The sequence below is a fragment of the Budorcas taxicolor genome, chromosome 13, assembly GCF_023091745.1.
Source record: "Budorcas taxicolor isolate Tak-1 chromosome 13, Takin1.1, whole genome shotgun sequence".
NCBI lineage: Eukaryota > Metazoa > Chordata > Mammalia > Artiodactyla > Bovidae > Budorcas > Budorcas taxicolor.
In genome coordinates this window covers 17,950,693-17,973,326 of record NC_068922.1, presented here as the reverse complement: position 1 = coordinate 17,973,326, position 22,634 = coordinate 17,950,693, and the positions used below count along the sequence as shown (strand labels likewise).

At 41.9% G+C, this 22,634-nt stretch overlaps 1 protein-coding gene across 3 annotated transcripts in view; it reads left to right on the top strand.

Annotated features, from left to right (window-relative positions):
• The first annotated feature begins 2,007 nt into the window (after positions 1-2,007).
• CREM (cAMP responsive element modulator) overlaps positions 2,008-22,634 on the top strand; it is a 66,422-nt gene continuing 45,795 nt past the window's right edge. Inside the window, exons 1-3 of one of the 3 annotated variants that reach the window (XM_052651348.1) lie at positions 2,008-2,524; positions 12,346-12,445; positions 17,639-17,762. In XM_052651348.1, the coding sequence (XP_052507308.1) occupies positions 12,402-12,445; positions 17,639-17,762 (168 nt within the window). In that variant the 5' untranslated portion in view covers positions 2,008-2,524; positions 12,346-12,401. The remainder of the gene's footprint in view (positions 2,525-12,345; positions 12,446-17,638; positions 17,763-22,634) is intronic. The other 2 variants (XM_052651350.1, XM_052651349.1) reach the window with 2 other exon arrangements.

Sequence of the window (22,634 nt, the reverse complement as noted above, 5' to 3'; positions counted from 1 at the left end):
AGAGCCTGAAGTGCCACAGTTGCAGAGTCCACGAGATCTGAAAGAGTCACGACTTAGCAACTGAACAACAGTGATACAGGGTCTCTGTCTTGAGCTGTCACTGGAACGGGCTACAAATGCTTTTCAGCCCCCTCTGACTCATATTTGCATTTGAAGCCCTTTGTGATGGATTCTATCTACAAAGAATGTATACTTTGTTTAAAAAAATTTAGTGATAAACAAGTAGGTGGAGAACAATGTTTTGGGAAGGAGAGTGATCACTGCTGTTGCTGCTAAGTTGCTTCAGTCGTGTCCGACTCTATGCGACCCCATAGACGGCAGCCCACTAGGCTCCCCCGTCCCTGGGATTCTCCAGGGATTACAATTCCCCATAAATCACTGGAAGCTAAAAATCTATTCTTCCAGCACATGGTCAACCTTGATCAAAACAAAGGTTATGACTTTTCAGGTTTAGCATTCTGGTCTTTTTTTCCTTCTCATTCCTTCTAATGGCTCTCTCTTTTTTTTTCTGAACTAAAATGAGCTTCATTGATTACTTACGAATAAATACCCTGTGCCCGCCTTACCTCAGCACACACAGAAAAAGGACTTGGTTAACTTTTTTATTAGCTTTGTAATGTCCCTCATTTTTAACAGGAGGAGGAGAGAGGCATCGACTATTGTCCTGGAAGAATTTCAAAGCTCTGCTAATGTGGAAAGGAGAACGTGAACCGACCACGTTATTACCCTCTCATCTCTGCTAGCAGGCATTTACCGCTGACAGTACGTCGGAATGGCAATAATCTAGCACTGAACAGTTCAGGATTCTCCCCTTCGGGAAGAACCGCACTGGGATCCTACTATTTCTCAAAGCTGCCCTTCTCCACCTGCACTACGTGGCTTATGCTCTTATTTTCTTTACTCAGCAACTTTTCAAATAGTGTCCTTGACGGCAGTTCTCGGTGTGACCTACTCCTGAGAACCTAAGGTCGGGCGTTGGGTCACCGTTATAACAGGGTTCCTGGTACACAACAGGTGACCGTTTTATCTGCCGGGACCGCCCCTATTACTAGAAAACCCCGGGTTTCCAGCTAGACGAAAACGAAGCTCTCCCTTCTTCCAGGCGGGGGTTTTGCTTGTTGCCAAAAAGCCTTCCTGTCTTCCGCGAAATCACCAAATGGGGACCCCAGGACCCTGACAAGGTCGCCGAGGATCGGCGGCGGGCGGGGCCTCCGGGGCTCGTGGCCGGAGGCGGCGGGGTGGTGTCCGTAGGATGCGGGCCTCGTCTGGCAGCTGGGGACAATCCAAAGGGAAGCCACTTCGGCACACACAACGGCACCACCTGGGTTAGCAGTTTCCAATGGACTGACTTCCGAGAGCAGGTGCCAGCTAGCAATTTCCGGTTCTTTCTGTACAGCCTCAGATACCGCCCGCAACGCGGTCCTCTTCCCCGCCCAGCCTACTTCCTTCTCCCGGCCCCGCCCCTGGCCCCTCCTCCCCACCTCAGACCCCGCCTCCCACGCCCTCAGGCCCCGCCCCTCATCCCCCTCCCCCCCCCGCCCCGTTCCATTCAATTGTTGGATTGTCGGCGCCGCACTCCCACAGGCGGCCGGCAGGGGGCGGGGTTCGAGCGTGGATTTCCCCGGCGTCCACTGGGCAGGGACAGGCGCGGAGCGAGGCGGGCGGGTGGACGCGCGGACTCCAGGCCGCGAGCGGGCGGGCGGCTGCGACGCCGAGTTGGATCGCGCTCGGCGGGGAGGCCGCGGCCGCATCAGCGCTGACGTGGGGCAACGTGGGCCGGCGGCGGTCCCGGTGGGGCTCGTCGTCCCACCTCCTCGCGTCCGTAAGCAGTGACGAGGTCCGCTACGTAAATCGCTTCGCTGCGGGTAAGTGGCGCGCCGGCCGGCGGGACCCGCGGGGCCTGAGGCGGCGGCGCCGGAGCCGAGGCGGGGCGGAGCGGGTAGCCGGGGGCCGTTTGCCCCGCGCACCTCAAGGGCTTTTTCCGAGGGGCCGCCGCTCCGGCTCCTGGGAGGGGAGGGCCGACGGGCGACGCGGGTCGGTCGGCTTCGCTCGCTCGCCAGAGCCGCCGCCCCCGATTCTCGCTACCCGAGACAGACCGAGCGGTGCTTCTGGAAGGCGCGCTACCTTCCTTCCCCGTGCCCCGCTGGCGCCGGGACCAGCCAGCCAGGCGACCGCGGTCCCGACCGCGGACTCAGAGGGACGAGCGTCCTCGGACGGCCGGACCTGGATCCATAGAGTGAGCCGCTTCCCTCCCTGCGCGGCTCGGGCAGCGGCGGTCGGCCGGCCCGAGGGTGAGCGATGCCGCCTGGCGGAACCAGTTCGGCCCACACCGGAGGCCCCGTAACCGAGCGGCTCACCCAAGCAGCTTCCGAACACCTCTGGCTTCCCCGCCTCATTCGCCGGGCTCCTGGGAGTGCAGCCACCCTCCCCGGAAATAAACACAAACCGAGATGCGCAGGGCTGGAGGTCCAAGGTGAAGACTGTGTTAGAAGACAGGAAGGTCGTGTTCTCTGGTTATTCCCCTGTGGGTACCACATCTTTGGCCTAGTCTCCATGCTGCTTTTGAATAACAAGCTGCTTTCCCCTCATAAGTCACAGTCTTTAAATCTTTGACCTTAAAAGGAACTTTTTCCCCACTCAGTTCACTTCAGTTCAGTCGCTCAGTCGTGTCCGACTCTTTGCAACCCCATGGACTGCAGCACGCCAGGCTTCCCTGTCCATCACCAACTCCCGGAGTTCACCCAAACTCATGTCCATCGAGTGGGTGATGCCATCCAGCCATCTCATCCTCTGTTGTCCCCTTCTCCTCCTGCCCCCAATCCCTCCCAGCATCAGAGGTTTTTCCAATGAGTCAACTCTTTGCATAAGATGGCGGAAGTATTGGAGTTTCAGCTTTAGCATCATTCCTTCCAAAGAACACCCAGGACTGATCTCCTTTAGAATGGACTGGTTGGATCTCCTTGCAGTCCAAGGGACTCTCAAGAGTCTTCTCCAACACCACAGTTCAAAAGCATCAATTCTTCGGTGCTCAGCTTTCTTCACAGTCCAACTCACATCCATACATGACTACTGGAAAACCATAGCCTTGACTAGACGGACCTTTGTTGGCAAAGTAATGTCTCTGCTTTTGAATATGCTATCTAGGTTGGTCGTAACTTTCCTTCCAAGGAGTAAGCGTCTTTTCATTTCATGGTTGCAGTCACCATCTGCAGTGATTTTGGAGCCCAAAAAAATAAAGTCTGACACTGTTTCCACTGTTTCCCCATCTATTTCCCATGAAGTGATGGGACCGGATGCCATGATCTTCCTTTTCTGAATGTTGAGCTTTAGCCAACTTTTTCACTCTCCACTTTCACTTTCATCAAGAGGCTTTTTAGTTCCTCTTCACTTTCTGCCATAAGGATGGTGTCCTCTGCATATCTGAGGTTATTGATATTTCTCCCTGCAATCTTGATTCCAGCTTGTGCTTCTTCCAGCCCAGTGTTTCTCATGATGTACTCTGCATAGACGTTAAATAAGCAGGGTGACAATATACAGCCTTGATGTACTCCTTTTGCTATTTGGAACCAGTCTGTTGTTCCATGTCCAGTTCTAACTGTTGCTTCCTGACCTGCATATAGGTTTCTCAAGAGGCAGGTCAGGTGGTCTGGTATTCCCATCTCTTTCAGAATTTTCCACAGTTTATTGTGATCCACACAGTCAAAGGTTTTGGCATAGTCAATAAACCAGAAATAGATATTTTTCTGGAACTCTCTTGCTTTTCCCATGATCCAGCAAATGTCGGCAATTTGATCTCTGGTTCCTCTGTCTTTTCTAAAACCAGCTTGAACATCTGGAAGTTCACAGTTCACGTATTGCTGAAGCCTGGCTTGGAGAATTTTAAGCATTACTTTACTAGCGTGTGAGATGAGTGCAATTGTGTGGCAGTTTGAGCATTCTTTGGCATTGCCTTTCTTTGGGGTTGTAATGAAAACTGTCATGTTAAGTGATGGTAATGACACAGACATTTTTGGTGCATCTGTAAAATAGTTAAGAGTAAACTAATGCTTGCACAATGACTTGCTCTTCAACCTGGAGTTGCTTTGGTGAGTGTGAAGTTGTAATTACATGGATGTTTTGTGTACACATTTTGTAAGAGTGTATGAATAAATTTTTATTGAATGTGTAAACAAAGAAGAACGCTTTAGTCTTTCTGTTTCCCTATTGCCCCAGAAGCTTTCCTGAAATCTGGTGAATTTAACAAATTCCAGACTCCATAGACTAGTTTCCCACTGAGGCAAATCATTGTATGTTTAAAATATGAAATCATGTTTAGAATTAAGGACATTTCATGAATAGTACCACTCCAGTGTTCTTGCCTGGAGAATCCCAGGGACGGCGGAGCCTGGTGGGCTGCCGACTATGGGGTCACACAGAGTCGGACACGACTGAAGCGACTTAGCAGCAGCAGGGAAGTATGTTCAGGTTAACATACAAAAGGAATCCTGACTGAATCTTTTATCAGTATAGACATATATTCCTGATCCTGTTTTCTCCACCCTCGTGTTCTCTACAAGTTAATATTGGGCCAGTTCAACTGGGGAATGTGCTCAAATGTCATGGCCTATTTAGATAAACTTTGAAAAATAAAACTGAACAATGCAAATACTTAACAACTGCACCATTGCTGTTTTGACATGCAATCAGTAGTGGTCATTAAGGAAATAAACCTGAAATGTCATTGAATCCTGTTAATTTTCTACTTAGTGAGACTGCTGTTAACCCATATAAAAGTCAATTTTGAGAAGAATTAGTATCCTACATTGAATCCAGTTTCAATATTATCAGTACAGATATATACATTGTAAAAAATACAGATTTCAGGGGAAGTGTTTCTCACCCATTATACACATGTAGATAACTTTGAAGAAACTGAGATATACATTTTAAATCATTCTGTTAATTTCCTTTTAAAGCACACAAAGTATGTAAAATACTTTTTACCATGAGAATTGCACAATAAACGGTGCCCTGTTTTTAAGTCTTTCATTCATGGGTTTTCTTTTAATGATGCTATAGGATATCCAGTAAAAAGTAAGAGAGAATGAAGAGAATAACGTAAGGATGACATTACTGGGGATTTATCTTAATATTACTCATGAAGACAAGTTGAGTCTTATGGTATAATTCAGTTATAGCAAATTTCAAAAATACCTATTTTGCAAATCTCTTGACTGACCATCCCAGGAGTATTATAGGAAATTATTGGCAAGGTGCACGCAAAACAGTTTTGAAAAGCATGGGCTGGTAAGGTTATTTGGAACTGTTTAAAATAACTGTCTTCCTGGTGAGGAAGGAGGCTTGCCTCCAAGAAAACCTTACTAGCAACTTTTTGTGAGGCTCTCCTGAAGTCTCTCTCCCCAAAGGAGAAGCAGCTTCACGCACACTTTCTGAACACTGAACAGACCAATCAAATGTCAAAATGAAATTCTGCTAAATTGTAACAGTGGGGTTCATGTGATTCTAATATTTTTACTTTTGAGGATTCCTGAAAATAAACTCAGTTTCTTCAAAGTTATCTTAATGAACGTTTTTGTTTTTGTTTTGTTTTAAACTCAGCAGACTTAAAATTAGAACATCCTAACTCAGAATGTCAAATGTCATAGAGTTTTGTTCACATTCTCAAACAGCTTCAATTTTTTTCCACTGATAGCACAAAAATTATTTTTTCGACCTAGAAATGCTTAGTAATTTATAGCATAGCATTGATTGTCATGAAAGTTTCCAGCTCTGGCATTGGGACAACTATGTATCATGCATAAAGACACTTGGGATGCTTTTGCATTTCTTAAAATTATTGGAGGAGTGAAGTTTAATTTATTTAGACATGTGTCTGCACTTGGACACTAATTTTGTTCGTATACACAAGATAGGACCAACCTGAGTATCACAACATTGAAATTCATTTCTATAAACTTTAGCTAATTCCAGTGTCTTACCTACTCTTTCCCAAATTTACTAGTTAGTGGTCAATGCAGTTGTACTTTAAATGTAGGTAAGTGTTTTTGAAATATACCTAAAGTGCAGCAATGGAGCATGCTGTTGAAAAACCCTACAGTGATTATTAGTCAAGCAATAACTTCCCCAAAAGACTGAAAGTTTTGTTTCCTTTCATGAATTGGAGCTGGAGCAGGGAATGGGGACTTGGAGACAAGGAAGTAGGCCATGATTATTTGAATTTCATTTTTCATTTCCTCCTTAGCAGCAGATCTGCTGTTCATTGACTGAAATAGACAAAAGCAGGCACCAGGGGGGAATGAATTGAGAATGAGATGCTTGAATAATTTTTAATCCTTTGGTGATTTTAGTAAAGAGTTAATATTTCTTCAATCATAATAGTTATCTGAGGTGGCTCAGTGGTAAAGAATCTGCCTGCTGATGCAGGAGATGCAGGAGACATGGGTTCAGTCTCTAGGCTGAGAAGATCCCCTGGAGGAGGAAATGGCAACCCAGTCCAGTATCCTTGCCTGAGAAACTCCATGGAGAAGGGGGAGCCTGGCAGCCTGCAGCCCATGGGATCGCACACAACTGAGTGACTGAGCATGCATACACGCACGCATAATAGGTATCTGAAGCAATTAAACTGGGTGGTCTTGAATCTGTATTAGAATGCTGCTTGATTTTCTGAGTGATTCATGTTCAAAGTAGTAAAGACAGTATTTGCAAGTGTTTCAAATAATTATTTATAAAAACTATTCCTGACCACTTATATTTTTACAGAGAAGTGTAAAAATTGTTATTTGAAGGTTATTCTAATTTTGCTTCACAAAAATTACAAAAAGTTAAAAGTGGCATGATTTCCTGTTACTACTGTATTTTTTGTTTTTCCTGTACTCATCTTCACCTAAAAATACATAATAATCATAGGATCATCCCTGTCAACTTCACATATATGGCTTTTGGTAATTGAAGTTGACTCTTGAACAACATGGGGGTTAGAGGCACTAACCCCTGAATATTCCCATATACTTTTTGACTCCCCTAAAACTTAACTGCTAATAGCCTATTATTGACCAGAAACCTCACCAATAACATAAACAGTCAATTGAAATGTATTTTGTATGTTATTTGTATTGTATACTATATTCTTACAATAAAGAAGCTAGAGAAAAGAAAATGTTATCAAGAAAACCATAAGGAAGAGAAACATTTATAGGACTGTACTGTATTTATCAGTACTATATATTGACAAGATGAATCATTTGTCAGTACATCAATACCATCTTAGGTGATAACAAAACACTGTAGCTGTTATATGTATTCCTAACACTAGACATCAAAAATGAAAAGATAATATGAAAAGAAATTTTGTTTCATTTATAGATATAATGATTCATGCATTGACAGTGGCACAGTAGCCTAGGCTATACATTAATGAATGAATCATTATAGAAATTTATGACATATAATATTACAGCCATTTATAATACAGTATTGGAAACATTGTTACATTAAAAAATCAAAACACTCACCTATCATGACAGTTTCTCCAATTATGAGAGTGAGGCATACTGTATGGTCATGTAACCCTCTGAAAGTTATGAAAGAGTAAGAAAACTAACACGCTGTATTAAGTGCCTACCACTCACCTTATGCCTATGTTCAGCTAGATTAGAATCTCTGTATATTTTATGCATTCGTGACATACCTTTTCTTAAAAAATATTTTCAATATTTGTAGGCTATGAGTTTCACCTGAGAGTTTTTTCAAATTGTTGCCTGTTTCCCCCAAATTTCCAATATATTTATTGAAAAGAATCCGTATATAGGTGGACCCATGTTGTTTCAATCCTGCGTTGTTTAAAGGTCAACCGTACTTCTCTTTTCTAGCTAGGCTGCCCTTCCCCAACTTTTTAATTGACTTGGTTGAGAAGAACCAGCTTTACCTTATGAACTTCATAGTCTTCTCCTATCTTCTTCTAAACCTTACTCTTGCTACTTAAATCATAGTTAACCTGTGAGGGTCTCCTACTTTCCCAAAGAGCTAAAATCTTTCTTAAACCACAGCCCAAGAAACAGATTATTCATTCCTGTGTTCTCTCTTTTCTTGCTTCCGTTAGAGGTGCACTGCCCTTTTATTCCACATTCTTTTCATTTTGACCATGCTAATTGTGGTGGGACTTCAGTTTTGTCTTTCTTGCAAAAACCATAGTCCAATAAGGGCTAGAACTCAAGTTGACACGCAGATCAGCCTGCAGTGCTGTGCTGTGCTGTGGATATCGCACACTGTGCTGCTGTGTATGACCATTAGACCGCACTGCCTCCTCAGGAACTGGGGACAGACAAAGGAAGCGGAGTAAAGGCAGAGGATGCCCAAATACGGTGCATGAGGCCATGGTGACATCAGTCTCCAACTGAGATGAAAAGTATAGCAGGAAGGGAGATGTAGAGCAAAGGAGTTGAGGTTAGTTTTAAATATTTCAGGCTTGAGGATCTGTGAACAAACTGTTGAGAGATGTCAAATAGGCAGATACATACAGGCCCAGATGGCACTGGTGGTACTGCCAATACAAGAGACAAAGGTTCGATCCCTGGGTCAGAACGATTCCCCTGGAGGAGGAAAAGGCTACCCTCTCCAGTATTCTTGCCTGGGAAATCCCATGCACAGAGGAGCTTCCATGGCGTTTCAAAAGAATCGGATACTCCTGAGCATTCGACCATAGAGGGGTCAGGCTGGAGGTGAAATTTGAGACTCATCTAACAGGGATGAAGCAGTCTTGGAGGGTGTGGCGGTTTTTGTGACTGGGAGCATGGAAACACCAACCCATAAAGAGTGGGCCAAAGGAGGCTGGGGCAAAGGACTGGATAACTTGGAAGGGACTTGACTGTGGTGCCCTGAAGAGTTCAAGGAGGACAAAGTTTGGTGAGTAGGAAATGCTGTAGGTGTATTAAGGAAGATAGAGACTAAAGATCATTGCTGACCTTTGCTCCATCAGAGCTCTGGTCCCCATGTCTTTCTCTCTCTCTCTCTCTCTTTCCCTCTCTCCCTCCCTTTCTTTTTCAGGCTGATCCCCTGGAGTGCAGAGTCTCTCTGAGTTCACTTTCCTGCCCGGGCTTCTAAGACCCTCTTGAGAAGGTGCTCTGCGCCTTCACCCCATTGAGAGGACGCCTGAGGCCTTCATGAACAGAGCAAGCCCCGTGCAGGGGCTTTATTGGCTTTCTGTGTAAACCATGGAATATCAGCCTCTTTCTCTCCTTTACTTTCTTATTGTCGACTCCGGACCACCAGGTTCCGGTCTATTAAAGGACCTCAACAAGTGGCGCCCAGAACAGGGACCTGGTACATGTAGGCAGATTTTCGGACGGAGTGACCCCAGGGCCTATTGAGGCCGATGGATCCAACGAATTCACATGGCTTCCTCTTAGGAAGATTTGACCCAAGGGGGCCCCTGGCCTTCAAAATGGAGACGGGACAACAAGGACCCCAGGAGGAAGAAATTCCAGTACGGGCCATGGCGGCTCTAAAGATCTCTAGGAAGCACCGCCCTCGGTGACATCACCCCTATGATCTTCCCACTTGCTGCTGCTGCTAAGTCACTTCAGTCGTGTCCAACTCTGTGTGACCCCATAGTCGGCAGCCCACCAGGCTCCCCTGTCCCTGGGATTCTCCAGGCAAGAACACTGGAGTGGGTTGCCATTTCCTTCTCCAATGCATGAAAGTGAAAAGTGAAAGTGAGGTTGCTCAGTCATGTCCTCTCTGGGACCCCATGGACTGTAGCCTACCAGGCTTTTCCGTCCATGGGATTTTCCAGGCAAGAGTACAGGAGTGGGATGCCATCTTCTTCTCCTACATTGCTTCAATTGATCAATAAGGAGAATGGGTTTTATATAATCTGTTTCTGCTTTATTGACTATGCCAAAGCCTTTGACTGTGTGGATCACAATAAACTGGAAAATTCTGAAAGAGATTGGAATACCAGGCCACCTGACCTGCCTCTTGAGAAACCTATATGCAGGTCAGGAAGCAACAGTTAGAACTGGACATGGAACAACAGACTGGTTCCAAATAGGAAAAGGAGTGCGTCAAGGCTGTATATTGTCACCTTGCTTATTTAACTTCTATGCAGAGTACATCATGAGAAACACTGGGCTGGAAGAAGCACAAGCTGGAGTCAAGATTGCTGGGAGAAATATCAATAACCTCAGATATGCAGAGGACACCATCCTTATGGCAGAAAGTGAAGAGGAACTAAAAAGCCTCTTGATGAAAGTGAAAGAGGAGAGTGAACAAGTTGGCTTAAAGCTCAACATTCAGAAAACGAAGATCATGGCATCTAGTCCCAACACTTCATGGGAAATAGATGGGGAAACAGTGGACACAGTGTCAGATTTTATTTTTTGGGACTCCAAAATCACTGCAGATGGTGATTGCAGCCATGAAATTAAAAGATGCTTACTCCTTGGAAAGGAAAGTTATGACCAACCTAGATAGCATATTCAAAAGCAGAGACATTACTTTGCCAACAAAAGTCCGTCTAGTCAAGGTTATGGTTTTTCCAGTGGTCATGTATGGATGTGAGAGTTGGACTGTGAAGAAAGCTGAGCACTGAAGAATTGATGCTTTTGAACTGTGGTGCTGGAGAAGACTCTTGAGAGTTCCTTGGACTGCAAGGAGATCCAACCAGTCCATTCTAAAGGAGATCAGTCCTGGGTGTTCTTTGGAAGAACTGATGATGCTAAAGCTGAAACTCCAGTACTTTGGCCACCTCATGTGATGAGTTGACTCATTGGAAAAGACTCTGATGCTGGGAGGGATTGGGGGCAGGAGGAGAAGGGGACGTCAGAGGATAGGATGGCTGGATGGCATCACCGACTCGATGGATGTGAGTTTGAGTGAACTCCGGGAGTTGGTGATGGACATGGAGGCCTGGCATGCTGCGATTCATGGGGTTGCAAAGAGTCGGACACTACTGAGCGACTGAACTGAATGAACTGATGGCTGATTCATGTTGAGGTTTGACAGAAAACGACAGAATTCTGTAAAGCAATTATCCTTCAATTAAAAAATAAAAGTGCTGGAGTGGGTTGCCATTTTCTTCTGCAGGAGGATCTTCCTGACCCAGGGATCGAACCTTGGTTTCCTGTATTGCCGGCAATCTCCTGCACTGCAGGCGGATTCTTTTACCAACTGACCCACCAGGGAATCCTGGGGTTGGGGTCAGGGCGGGGTGGGGGTGGGGGGTTTGGTTCAAATGCCCTACCTTTTCTCATCTCTATTGTAGATTGGGGGCAGGTGGTAACAATAATCATTGTCCTAGTGCCCCTAGTGAGGGGTAGCACACCTGACTGCCAACTCAGTTTCCAAATTGGGTGAGATGGTGTAACATCTTTATAAAGGGACCATTATGAGGGAGCCCTGAAAATAGCCTGTTTGTGGCAGAGCACCCATTGCTGGCATAGGCGCCCGGAAGAAACTTAGGAATGCCAGTGTTTGTCCTTTCAAATCTAAAATAAATTGAGAGCTCGCTGCCCTCCTTTGGTCTTTTTCTTTGTCGATTTTATTTCATTCAGCATGTCGAGGGCTTCCCTGGTGGTGCATTGGTAGAGAATCCACCTGCCAGTGCAGGAGACACAAAAGATGCAGGTTCGATCCCTGAGTGAGGAAGATCCCCTGGAAAAGGAAATGGCAACGCACCCTAGTATTTTTGCCTGGAGCATTCCATGGACAGAGGAGCCTGGCAGGCTACAGTCCATGGGGCTGCAGAGTCAGACACAACTGAGCACTCCACAGCAGCAGCAGCATGTCAAATGTACATTTTAAAGAGATATTAGTAAAAAAAAGGAGTTTAATTTCTACAGTGTCTAAAACAGCTTTTTAAAATAGATTGAAGGCTGTCAGAGGAGATTTTAAAGGAAAAATTACTATTTTGTTTGGAGTTAAAATTTTTTAACAAAACCCAGTTTTGAAGTTAAGGTATATGAAAAACAGTTGACAAATTTGTTTCAGTGAAATGAAATTTGAGAAAACTATAATTCATTCAGTTTATTAAATGTTTATTATCATAAAATAGAGCTGATAGAAGCACGTTGCAATGTGTATTAAATGATTCAAGTAGCACTGCTCTGTTCAATAGGAAATCATCTGGTAAATAGCATACAATTTAATTTTTCTGAAAATTTTTTTCCTCCAAAGATGAGAAAATTGGGTAGGAGTAAGTTTGAAAAAAAAAATACATTTTCAGCAGCTTTCTATGCTTTTTTTTTTTTAGTTTTATGAAACTAGGGTATTTTGCTGTAGTTGTGAGATTTTAATTTTTTTTAAATAAAATCTTACGATCCCCCAATTCAACATTATAATTTACTGCAGGATAAATAAAGAAGAAAGCAGGAAGGAGCAAAGCATTGATTATTAATGTCTTAATAATGAGCAAATGTGGCAGGAAAAAATATATGAAGACAAATCTAAGGTAGGTGGATATGTTATTTTTCTATTCTTTTGAAAGTTCTACTTAGCTTAAGTTAAAATGGATAAATTAATGGTGTGTATATATACATATATGTGTTTGTGTATGTATATGTGTGTGTGTGGAGAAGGCGATGGCACCCCACTCCAGTACTCTTGCCTGGTGTGTATATATATGTATATATATATATATTTTTTAATAAAACTATAATAGTATGTACCCAAATTGCTCAGCTGTTCAATTAGGGAGTTTGTCTTCTACCATGAGTTGTGCTAGGCATCATAGGAGTTGAGTGGTCATTCATGGTCAGCTCGTTCTAAGTGGTGACCTTTTCAGTTAGAAAGGAGATGATATATATGGAAGTGGACAGAGTTTTCATTTTTATTCTTGCCTTTAGTCAACACCTGTACCTAAAGTTGTAAAACAGCACATCTCTACCAATGTTTTCTGGAAATCCAAATATTATTTTTCAGATTGTCTTTTAGTTATTTTCAGAGACATTCTGGTTCATCAGTTGGGTCTAGCAGTGAAAAGAAAATGAATTTTTCATGACAGTTTTAATAAAACTACTTAAAAAGAGATAATAAAAACAACTTTAATCATTTTTCCTTTCGTTGCTGGGTTCTGTTTTTTAAGCAGGTAAAAAAGTTTTGATGGATAAATATAGTTGCTCTGCAGTATAATTTGTCTTTGCAAATTGGATACAACTAAGATTTTTAAAGTTATTAATTGTATACTTTAATTATAACTAGGAAACTTATTTTTCACTTAGATATTTTTGGCTTGTATGTCTTTGTTTGTTTCTTTTTCTTTTCTTCCTTTCTTTTAAGAATATCTTCCTGGGTACCTGGGATAGAATTTTTCAAAAATGTTTTTCCTTTTTCTTCTCATTTTTCCTTCTTTTTAAATATCTTGTGTGTGCGTGGTACATAGGTATGCCAGGATAACTTTGGTCATTAATTATCTCTATATTTCTATAATTATAAAAACATAATTTTTACAACTGTACTGCTTTGTATTCATTTCTTCAAAGTGTGTTATATAAATCATATATAAACAGTACTGTACTGTTTGCTGTAGTTGAGTATTTTGGGGAGTTTTTGAAATAAGACATAGATGTTCTACTAAAAACCTAGAAAATAACAGAGTAACCCGCAAATACAAGGCTACCCGCAGTAAAGGTAGTTCGCCCTAGAAGACTTTGAAAATTGTGCAACTGAGTGGATCCTGTTCTTTTAAAACAATGGTTATATTAATATTTATTAAGATGGATCCCAATTTTTCAAAACATGTTGGGATAACATTTACTTTTCTACTGAAGAAGAGAATGGTTTGCTAATAAAGATTTCAGAAGAAATATTTAACTTTCATAAGAATGTTGCTAGTACCATTAATCATTTATAAGTTTAAATATGCCTGTGTTAGCAAATCCTTATCTGTTCTTTAGAATTGTAGAACCAAATGTTTCCCAGTATTTTGCTTACTTGTAGATTATAGTGCTTAATGGACTTTTAACTTTGTGTCTGTTTTTATCATTTTGTATGTGTTTATTTTTAAATATTCTGTAATTTCTATTTCCTAATTGGTCTTTTTCTCATTTGTATTTAAAATTGAAATATTATATAATTAATTAATATACAGATTATTAATACTAGTACAACTGTGTTTAAAATTTGGTATAGAAAAGTGAGATTTGGGGGAAAATATTGTATGATTCACCTCTTTAATTTTTGCTGTAAAGTAGGTAAGTGAACAGTGCAAGATTAAAATGGGTCTCTCTCTTACACTTGGTAAACAAATTCCTTTGGAACTAGCTGAGACTGACTTACAGATATTAGTGTTGATACGTGTCATTTCCATCTGACGTCTGGGCCCTTTATTTCCTGCTGGGTTAGTGTCTGAAAATGCCCAGTACAGTGACTGATCCATGTTGAGCACTCCAGTGTTAGCTGAATCTTCTCCCCTGAGTCTTGGTCTGGGGTTGGCTTTTAGTGGGTTTAGGAGGCTGTACTGGAGAGGAGTTGGTTATAGATCAGCAGAATGAACTTATTTGAAGATGACAGGCTGTATAAATTGGTAGTACTGACCTGCTCTTCTGTAGATTTTTACTTTCAAATAAATTGATTTAGTAACAAAGTTGGACTGAATGACATGTACCGGGCCTTGTACAAGGCACTCCAGGAGAATAAAATGGGATAAAATTAGAGTCTTTACATCCCATCTGAGTGAAGACTGTGACACCAGTGGCAGCATACCAAGAAGCACACCGTTTTTGTAAGAGGTATCTAGACGGGAATACTGCTCAGGGTACCAGCTGTGGGAGGAACCCTGGAGTCACAAACACTGGACCTCCTGTTCACCCTCTATCATTCAGTCTTCTGTGAGCCCTGGAGCAAGACACCGAATCTCTCTGAACCTTGTTATTATTATTTTAGTAACCCCTGACAGTCATATAGTCTTCTGGAATAGTTGATTAATTAATTCCCTCACTTAACGATTATGGTAGATTCTATTCTAGGCACTGGGAATACATTGAAATCTAAAATGTTGTGTCTGTTCCTCACACTATTGCTAGAACTTTGTGGACAGATGAACATGCTAGACAAGTGCTGAAATGGAGGGATTGCACAAGATGCTTTGGGAACTCAGGACAGAATCATTCTGCCCAAGGCTATCAGAATAGACTTTTTAAAGATGGTATCCTTGATCTAGACTTTGAAGAATGAGTAGAAATGTGCCCGTTGGACAAAGGGCATCTGAGGAAGAGAGAAGTACAGATACAGGAAATTAAAACTGGGGAAATAAGATGTGTATTCAACCAAAGACATGGCTCGTAAGGAGGCTGGATTGCAGAATGTGGGAAGGAATGGAGTGACTGGAGGTGAGGCTGTAACGATAAAGTGAGCTCATGTTGTGAGAGAGATTGAATGGCAGTTTGGTTTGGTCATTGAGAATATGCTTTGGGAAAAGACCTCGGTTCGAAACTCAGCTTTGCCACTCAATCCCTTTGTCGAAAATCAGATTCTAAACCTCTTTATGTCTCCTTTCCCTCACCTCTATAAGAAGAACTGACTATATTGCCCTTTAGAAGTTGTTAAGGATGAAAACTAGCAGGCTCCTGTACGCCTCACCGGATTGTCTGCTCCGGTCAGCTACTCTGTCTTCCAAACGTGCTCTGTATTTTCCTTCCTCTCTTGGTTGTCCTGATCTTTTCTACCCTCTCCTCCTTCAGCATACAACTCATATGGCCCCATCCTCAGGCCTATTTCAGTTTTCCTGTGTTTCTCCTAGCATGTCATACATAGCACCCCTCACACAATTTGTGTTCATTACGGGTCTAATCAATATCATTTACCAATAAGCTAAGTTGTTCTCAAATTTTAATAGCTATCAGAATCTCTTAGATATAAAAATTAGACCCCTTAGAAAGTTTGAATCAGTAGGTTTGGGATCGAGCCTGGGAATCTGCTTTTTTTCCCCTTTACAAGTGTGTTTGTCAATTCTAAGACAGGTTGTCCGAGGACTTTTGGAGAAACTAAGGCCCAAGTGGAGAACGGTGTCCTTGAGAGCAAGGACCGTGACTTTTGTATTCTCAGGGTATGTCATGTAGATGGTGCTAAAGGAATGTTTCTGAAAGGGGGAAGGCCTTTCAGAGGGTAATGTTTGAGTGGAGACTCAAGTTCTTGACAGAACCTGAAGAGCTTTTAATAAAGGTGTAAGAAGAAGCATAAGACAACGTTTCTCACAATCTTTCCAAACCATTTCTGCTAGGACTTGCTTTGTTGGAAAAGGGTGTGGGATGGTTCTTTTGGAAAATGCTGTTGACTGCATCTGCATCATCCTTCCCAAGTCCAACTGGAATAGTCAAGCATCAGAGAAAGTTCTGCGGCCAAGAAACCCTTTGAATCCCAGATATTTTAAACTCTGACCAAGCGTTTTTCCTCTTACACTCTTTGCCCAGATAATACCTTTTCATATCCTGCAGAATCAAATGTTCTAGGTATTCTCCTTGGAAACTGCTCACAAGCAAAAGTGGAACCTCAGGAATTGGCAGTTTTTGCAGGGGGATGGCCTCTGCTTACCTAGAATTAGAAAGTCCATGCTGGGAAATAATAAGAAATAAAAGAATTGGGGAACATTGAGGGAAAGATGTCTTTCCAGAGTAGACTCTAGATTTTCATAATTGCTCTAAACTGTCACGGTCAGTTGTAAGCATTAAACTGTCTGAATAGAGAGAAGTCACTCTAGGTGTAGTGCAGGCTACGGCAGACAGCTTTGAGAACAGAAGACTTGGATTCAAGTGACGCCTCTTGAAATGCAGAAGAATTCAATCTGGAAAAAACGTCTGGACATTTCAATTTAAAGTTCTAAGTTGCCTGCATACTTTCGGGATATATATTTAGGCTACTGAGGTGAAAAAAACACACTATATTATTAACGATTGCAAAGATACACAATTGCAGGGAGTAGTTCCTATAAGTTTAAAAAATTTTTTTGTTGATTTTGTTTGCATATTTTATATGTTCTCATAGTAGGGTAACATTATAATGTGGCTTACCTTCTGTCTAGAAAGGGCCTATATAGAAATTATTAACCTAAGTTGAAATTATAAGATAAGAATTTACAAGTTTTTCCTGGAAAAATTAGATTCTCCTCTTTAAGTGAAGGAAGAGCTGCAGGACAAGTGGTCCACTCTGAGTGATTCAATTTGACAGGTTTTTTTAAATCAGAAACTATTTAGTGCTGACAAAGCCAGACACATCTTTATATCAGAACACATTTAATATAGGTAATGTGGAAATTCTTTCATACTAAATCATAGTATAAAGCACGTTTATTAGGCCATGAGAGTTGTAGGATATTTAAACTTCATGTGAAATATAAAACCTAACTTTATCACTAATTTATACTAGAGAGCTTAAAATAATTTTCAAGGAGACTTTATTGTAAGATTAAAAAATTTTCAAATAAACTAATTCCCATGGGACATTGCTCCGTTGGTATACTGTTCATATCCAGTGAGCAGAGAAGGTGCCTTTACATTTGGAGAGTTAGAGAGCTTTGCCACTGAATCTATTTCTTGAAAAACAAGGTAGAACAATTGGATGATAGAAATGAATATCAACCAGAAAGCCAGGTGAAAACAGGTATTTCAGATAGGGCCTTAATTCTTCTTCCTTTTTATTGTCTTTTCAGACAAATGACCATGGAAACAATTGACTCTCAGCAGGATGGAAGTTTACCAGATTCTGTGGCAGAGAGCGAATCTGCTCACATGCAGACGCAGACTGGTCAAAATTCAATCCCCACTTTAGCTCAGGTAAACTCAACGTAGGCATCAGGCAGGCACCCATGAAAGTCAGCCTGTGTTGAAATGAGAATTACACGCAGATTCTGTTTTCTTGCCATTGATCTTAAGTTTCCCCTGTTCCCTGGGTATCAGCCAGTCTTACTGATTTGCCTTCAAAGAGAAGATATGTGTTTGAATTACTTTTGCATTGTAACAGACACTATGTAAAGGAGAAACAAAACCCCCTGCATAGTGTGTAGTCCTCAGATTACTATTTGGTAAGGTTGGTAATTCCAGATTGATGTAGTTTTATATTCTCAGCTCTAAAGATGACAGAAATCTTGCCGTTTCCCCAGTATATACTTGGTTTAATCTTCACTTTCTTTTTAGTTAGGCCTTAAACTTTGAATTGGTTTCATTTAGAGAGCACCAGTATGAGTTAGCTGTTTTTCAGCTCTTAAACCTCATTTCTGAGATATCTATAAAACTATATAGTAAAAACAGATACATTTATTTAGCTCATCAACTACTTACTGAGCCCCTTCCATATCTAGGTGGTGGTTTGGATGCATGAGGCTCTGGATTTCCTGTACTTGACATCTCACGGTTTAGTGGGGAGAGGTGTTTAGGGGATAAGTCTCGCCATGTAAGAAGTGCTACAAGGTGTTACATAGGAATGACTGGGCTGTGCAGAGGGGAAGCAGCTGGGGGACCAGGAGTGCTCTGTTGCTGTTCAGTCACTCAGTCCGACTCTTTGTGACGCCATGGACTGCAGCACACCAGGCTTCCCTGTCCTTCACCATCTCCCGGAGCTTGTTCAAACTCTGTCCATTGAGTCGGTGATGCCATCCAACTGTCTCATTTTCTGTTGTCCCCTTCTCATCCTGCCTTCTATCTTTCCCAGCATCAGGGTCTTTTCCAGTGAATCAGTTCTTCGCTATCAAGGCCCAAAGTATTGGAGCTTCGGCTTGAGCATGAGTCCTTCCAATGAATATTCAGGGTTGATTTCCTGAATATTCAGAGTGCTCTGTAGTGGGTTTTATTATGAAGGGTAGAGGTCACTGGGTATATAAGGAGAGGGAAGCATATTCTCTAGGCCAGGGAAGAGTATACAGAAGGCAGAGGATGGGGGCAGGAACTGCTGGTGTTGAGGCCAAGTGGTGCTGTGTCTGGGCTGGGAAGTGGAGCTGGTCAGGGTTAGCTGGAGGGTGGTATGCATCTGAGAGAGTGGACCATCCCGTGTTCTAAGTGTTCACCAAAGCAGGATTCCTGCGGCCCCGTGGTGTTGAGTGGGACATCAGCAAGCCGGGAGTGGGAACCTCATTTGGGTGGCATCACAGTGACGTGAGTTCGAGCAGTAGAGAGACTTTGCAATATCTGGAAGAGAGACTAGGAAGGACCGATGGCTGCCTGGAAGGCCCGCAGCAGTGCCAGGCAACTCCGGGGTTGTCTCCGGCCAGCCTGGTTCCTGCATGGTCTGGACTTTTCCAAAATGCCCTGCACTCAGCCTGCCCTTCTTTCCTCTTTCAGGCTCCCAACACCCACTTGCTCCCTGGGGTTTCCTCCTCACAAGTGCTCTGTGGAGCTGCATCTCCCTGGCAACACCCTTCTTTGTTACCGTGGAAAATTGGCATGCAGACCATGCTATTTTTCAAGAAAGCAGCCTTTTTCTCATTAAAAAAAAAAGTTCATTTGTAGAAAATTGGCAAAATGTGTATTATTAAATGAAGAAGAAAATTAAAGCCACCTGTAGTCTTTACATGCAGAAATTTAATTGTTGTTAGCATCTTGATGTTTATCCTATTGTCTTTTTGTCTGCAAAAAGAATATTAATAGAATATACATGTATCTTTTGATTAATCTGGGGTCTTCTAGAGTTTTCTTTTAAGGTTTTTAAAATCACATTTATTTCTTGAAAGTTAACCTGTGCATAATAGGAAACCAAAACAAAACCAAAGTCATCCAGAATCATAAGCACTTTACCGTCTGATGCATCCTTTTAGGTCTCATTTGTGTATTTACACAACCAAGTGTCCATTTTTATGTAATTAAGATCATACAGTTATGTATCATGCTTTTTTACACATCACAAATATTTACCATTTCAAAGTCCCAAATATGTTGTTAGTCACCCAGTCATGTCTGACTCTTTGTGATCCCATGGACTCTAGCCCGCCAGGCTCTTCTGTCTATGGGATTCGCTGGGCGAGAACACTGGAGTGGGTTGCCATTTCCTTCTCCAGGGGATCTTCCCAACCTAGGGATTGAATCTGGGTCTCCTGCATTGCAGGCAAGTTCTTTACTGTCTGAGCCACCAGGGAAGTCCAGTCCTGCCTTCCTTGGTGACAAAAATTTCAGAAAAGACAAAAATGGCAACTAGAGTTTTTATAACTGTGATTCGAGATCTGTAGTTCGCCTTTTGCTGAAGCGCTAGTTGAGAGCAGCTCTTCCTCCTGCGCCCGCTTCTCTCCCTGTAGGTACTGCTTCCCTGTCCTCTACACGTGCCTTTTCCTCCAGCATTCAGCCTGGGTGACACCCAGCTCTGTGAGTCTCAGTCAGAAGTTGCTGAAGAGGTCAAGTAATGTAGGGTCTGAAAAATAACCTCGGATTAATGAGGTTTTTGAAATCTCATAGGAGTCCAGTTAACAGAAACCAGGCTTTAGTAGGTTACAGAATAATTAAGAGAGAGAGAAAGTAGAAATTGGAAGTATAGATTCTTCAAGAAATTTTCCTGTGAAAGAGAAAGATGGGTCTGGGAGACAAAGGAGTGTGAGCTGGGGTAAGTTTGAAGTGTTAAATAGGAGTGTGGGGAAGTTTGAAGAGTTAAATAAAACAGAAGGGCTCAGAGATAGAGACTTGTGAGAAGACTGAACCACAGAGCAAGGAAAAGGCTGTGGTTTACATTCATAATGTTTACTTCCTTAAAAATCTCAAGTATATTAAATGTTGGTAGTCATTACATCTGGATAGCAAGTTCATAGACCTATCTTATTCTGTTTTCCATATATTTAAAATACTTGATCAAAAAATATATCACGGTATTTATCTTTCACATACTAGGAATGTTAAGAGATTAAGAAGAAATCTGTATGCTGACTCATTGATTCTTTTGATTAAATAAGAGTTATCCTCCATGGATGTGAGGCCATAAATCCTTTATGGATCATGATGTTTTGCAGAATTAGGACACAGTTCTTAAGAGTCATAATTTTTCTAAGCATTATTATCAGTTTAGATTCTTGTGATGCCTGAAGCAGTTCATTTGAGTGTTCATTATTATGCAATATTATATGATAGAAGGATTAGGAAATCAAGCTGAAATCTTCAGTCATTAAGCCTATAATGTATGCTAAACATGACTGACTCTTCTGAATAATTCCTGATATTTTGTACATTCTTGCCACTTATTTTAAACTACAGGATTGTGAATTCCCAGATGTTTTAGGCTTAAATTCAGTCTTGTATAAAGGAAAATTTATGACACTTACTTTCTTTTCCACATGGTCTATTTATCATTAAATAGTGTGAGAACAAAAGATATAACCCAAAGTTTCAGTGGGTCTAATCCTTTGCCTCTGGTCATTCGATAGTAGTAGTTTTGCCTATCCTGGCCTTTCCAGGGCTTCTGCTAATCAAGTTAACGCTGCAAATCATCCCAGCTATAAAGATGTGAAAACTTGAGCTTGCTCTTGGCCCTCACACCTCTGCTCTGTTGACTGATGGAGGAAGGCTAGAGTTCTGAGTTTGCAGTTTTTCTGTTTCATAACTTCCCAGGTATCAGTGGAGCCTGCCACTTCTGTCTGTATCCAAAAGCAAATAGAGATCACGTGGTAACAGTATCCAAGGGCTAGAGGCTGGCATGGAAGATCGTTGAGGTTTGAGTACTGTGATTTGTGTATTTTCTTGCTTTGAATTATTTTTTATGTTGATTTTTTTTTAATTGAAGCTAGAGTCTTGTCTAAGTGTATATGTTGATACGTATATAAGACTAGAGTCTACTCTCCTCTCCCCCTGGAAAAACTGTTGATGATAAGTTAAGAGAGTCTATTTTATATCACCAAGCCAGGAGAAAACTCTTTCCCAAAGCCAAAATAGTGATAAGCAAAATTACTGTATATACAGGTAGTCTTAAAAGTTACACATACAGCCTTTGGAAGTAATATAATCCTTAAGTGGGTAATGGGAACTTATCATTTCTTTTGTGATGAAAGATTTCAGACATATATAAGAGTAGAATAAGGCTTCAACATTTATAGAAACCTAAAATTAAGATTTTGTAGCAGTTGCTACAAAATTTATATTTAAAAAATTTTTCTTTTTCCCTTTTTGTGGAAGAATTTTAAGCAGCTCTCCAGATCTCAGACATCACGTCATCTCATTCCACCTTTCTTCTGGGTATGCAACGCTTATACATATTGTCTAAAATAACCAAATGTCATGATCATACCTAATAAAATTGAGTGTAATTCCTTGGCATAATATGCTCACCATACTCAAGTTTTCCCATTTATCTCACAATGTGTAATCTGCTCTGAAAGCAGCAGTGATGGCCCCCTGCCCTTTCTTTATCCCACGTCTCTTGGGAATTGATAATGCTGCCACGAAGCTCTTGGTTGAGTGAGGGAACCTGGATGGAGCCCTGAGAGAGGGTGTGCTGTCTGGGGTTTCATGCCTTACAGCTCCTGGTGCAGCCCAAGGCCTGACTCAGAAGGCTCAATATCTCTGCTGTGTAAATGACCAGTTCTCCAAGTTTCAGCCAAAATAGGAAGGAAAGATGCAAGGAGCAAAACCACAGGGATCACAGAGTTGGAAGGAAACTCGAGAGCATCAAGGTCAGCATAGTGCCTTGAGAGACTTAGTTCTAATATTCCACCTTTCTGACACCCTCTTTAGTTTTAGAAC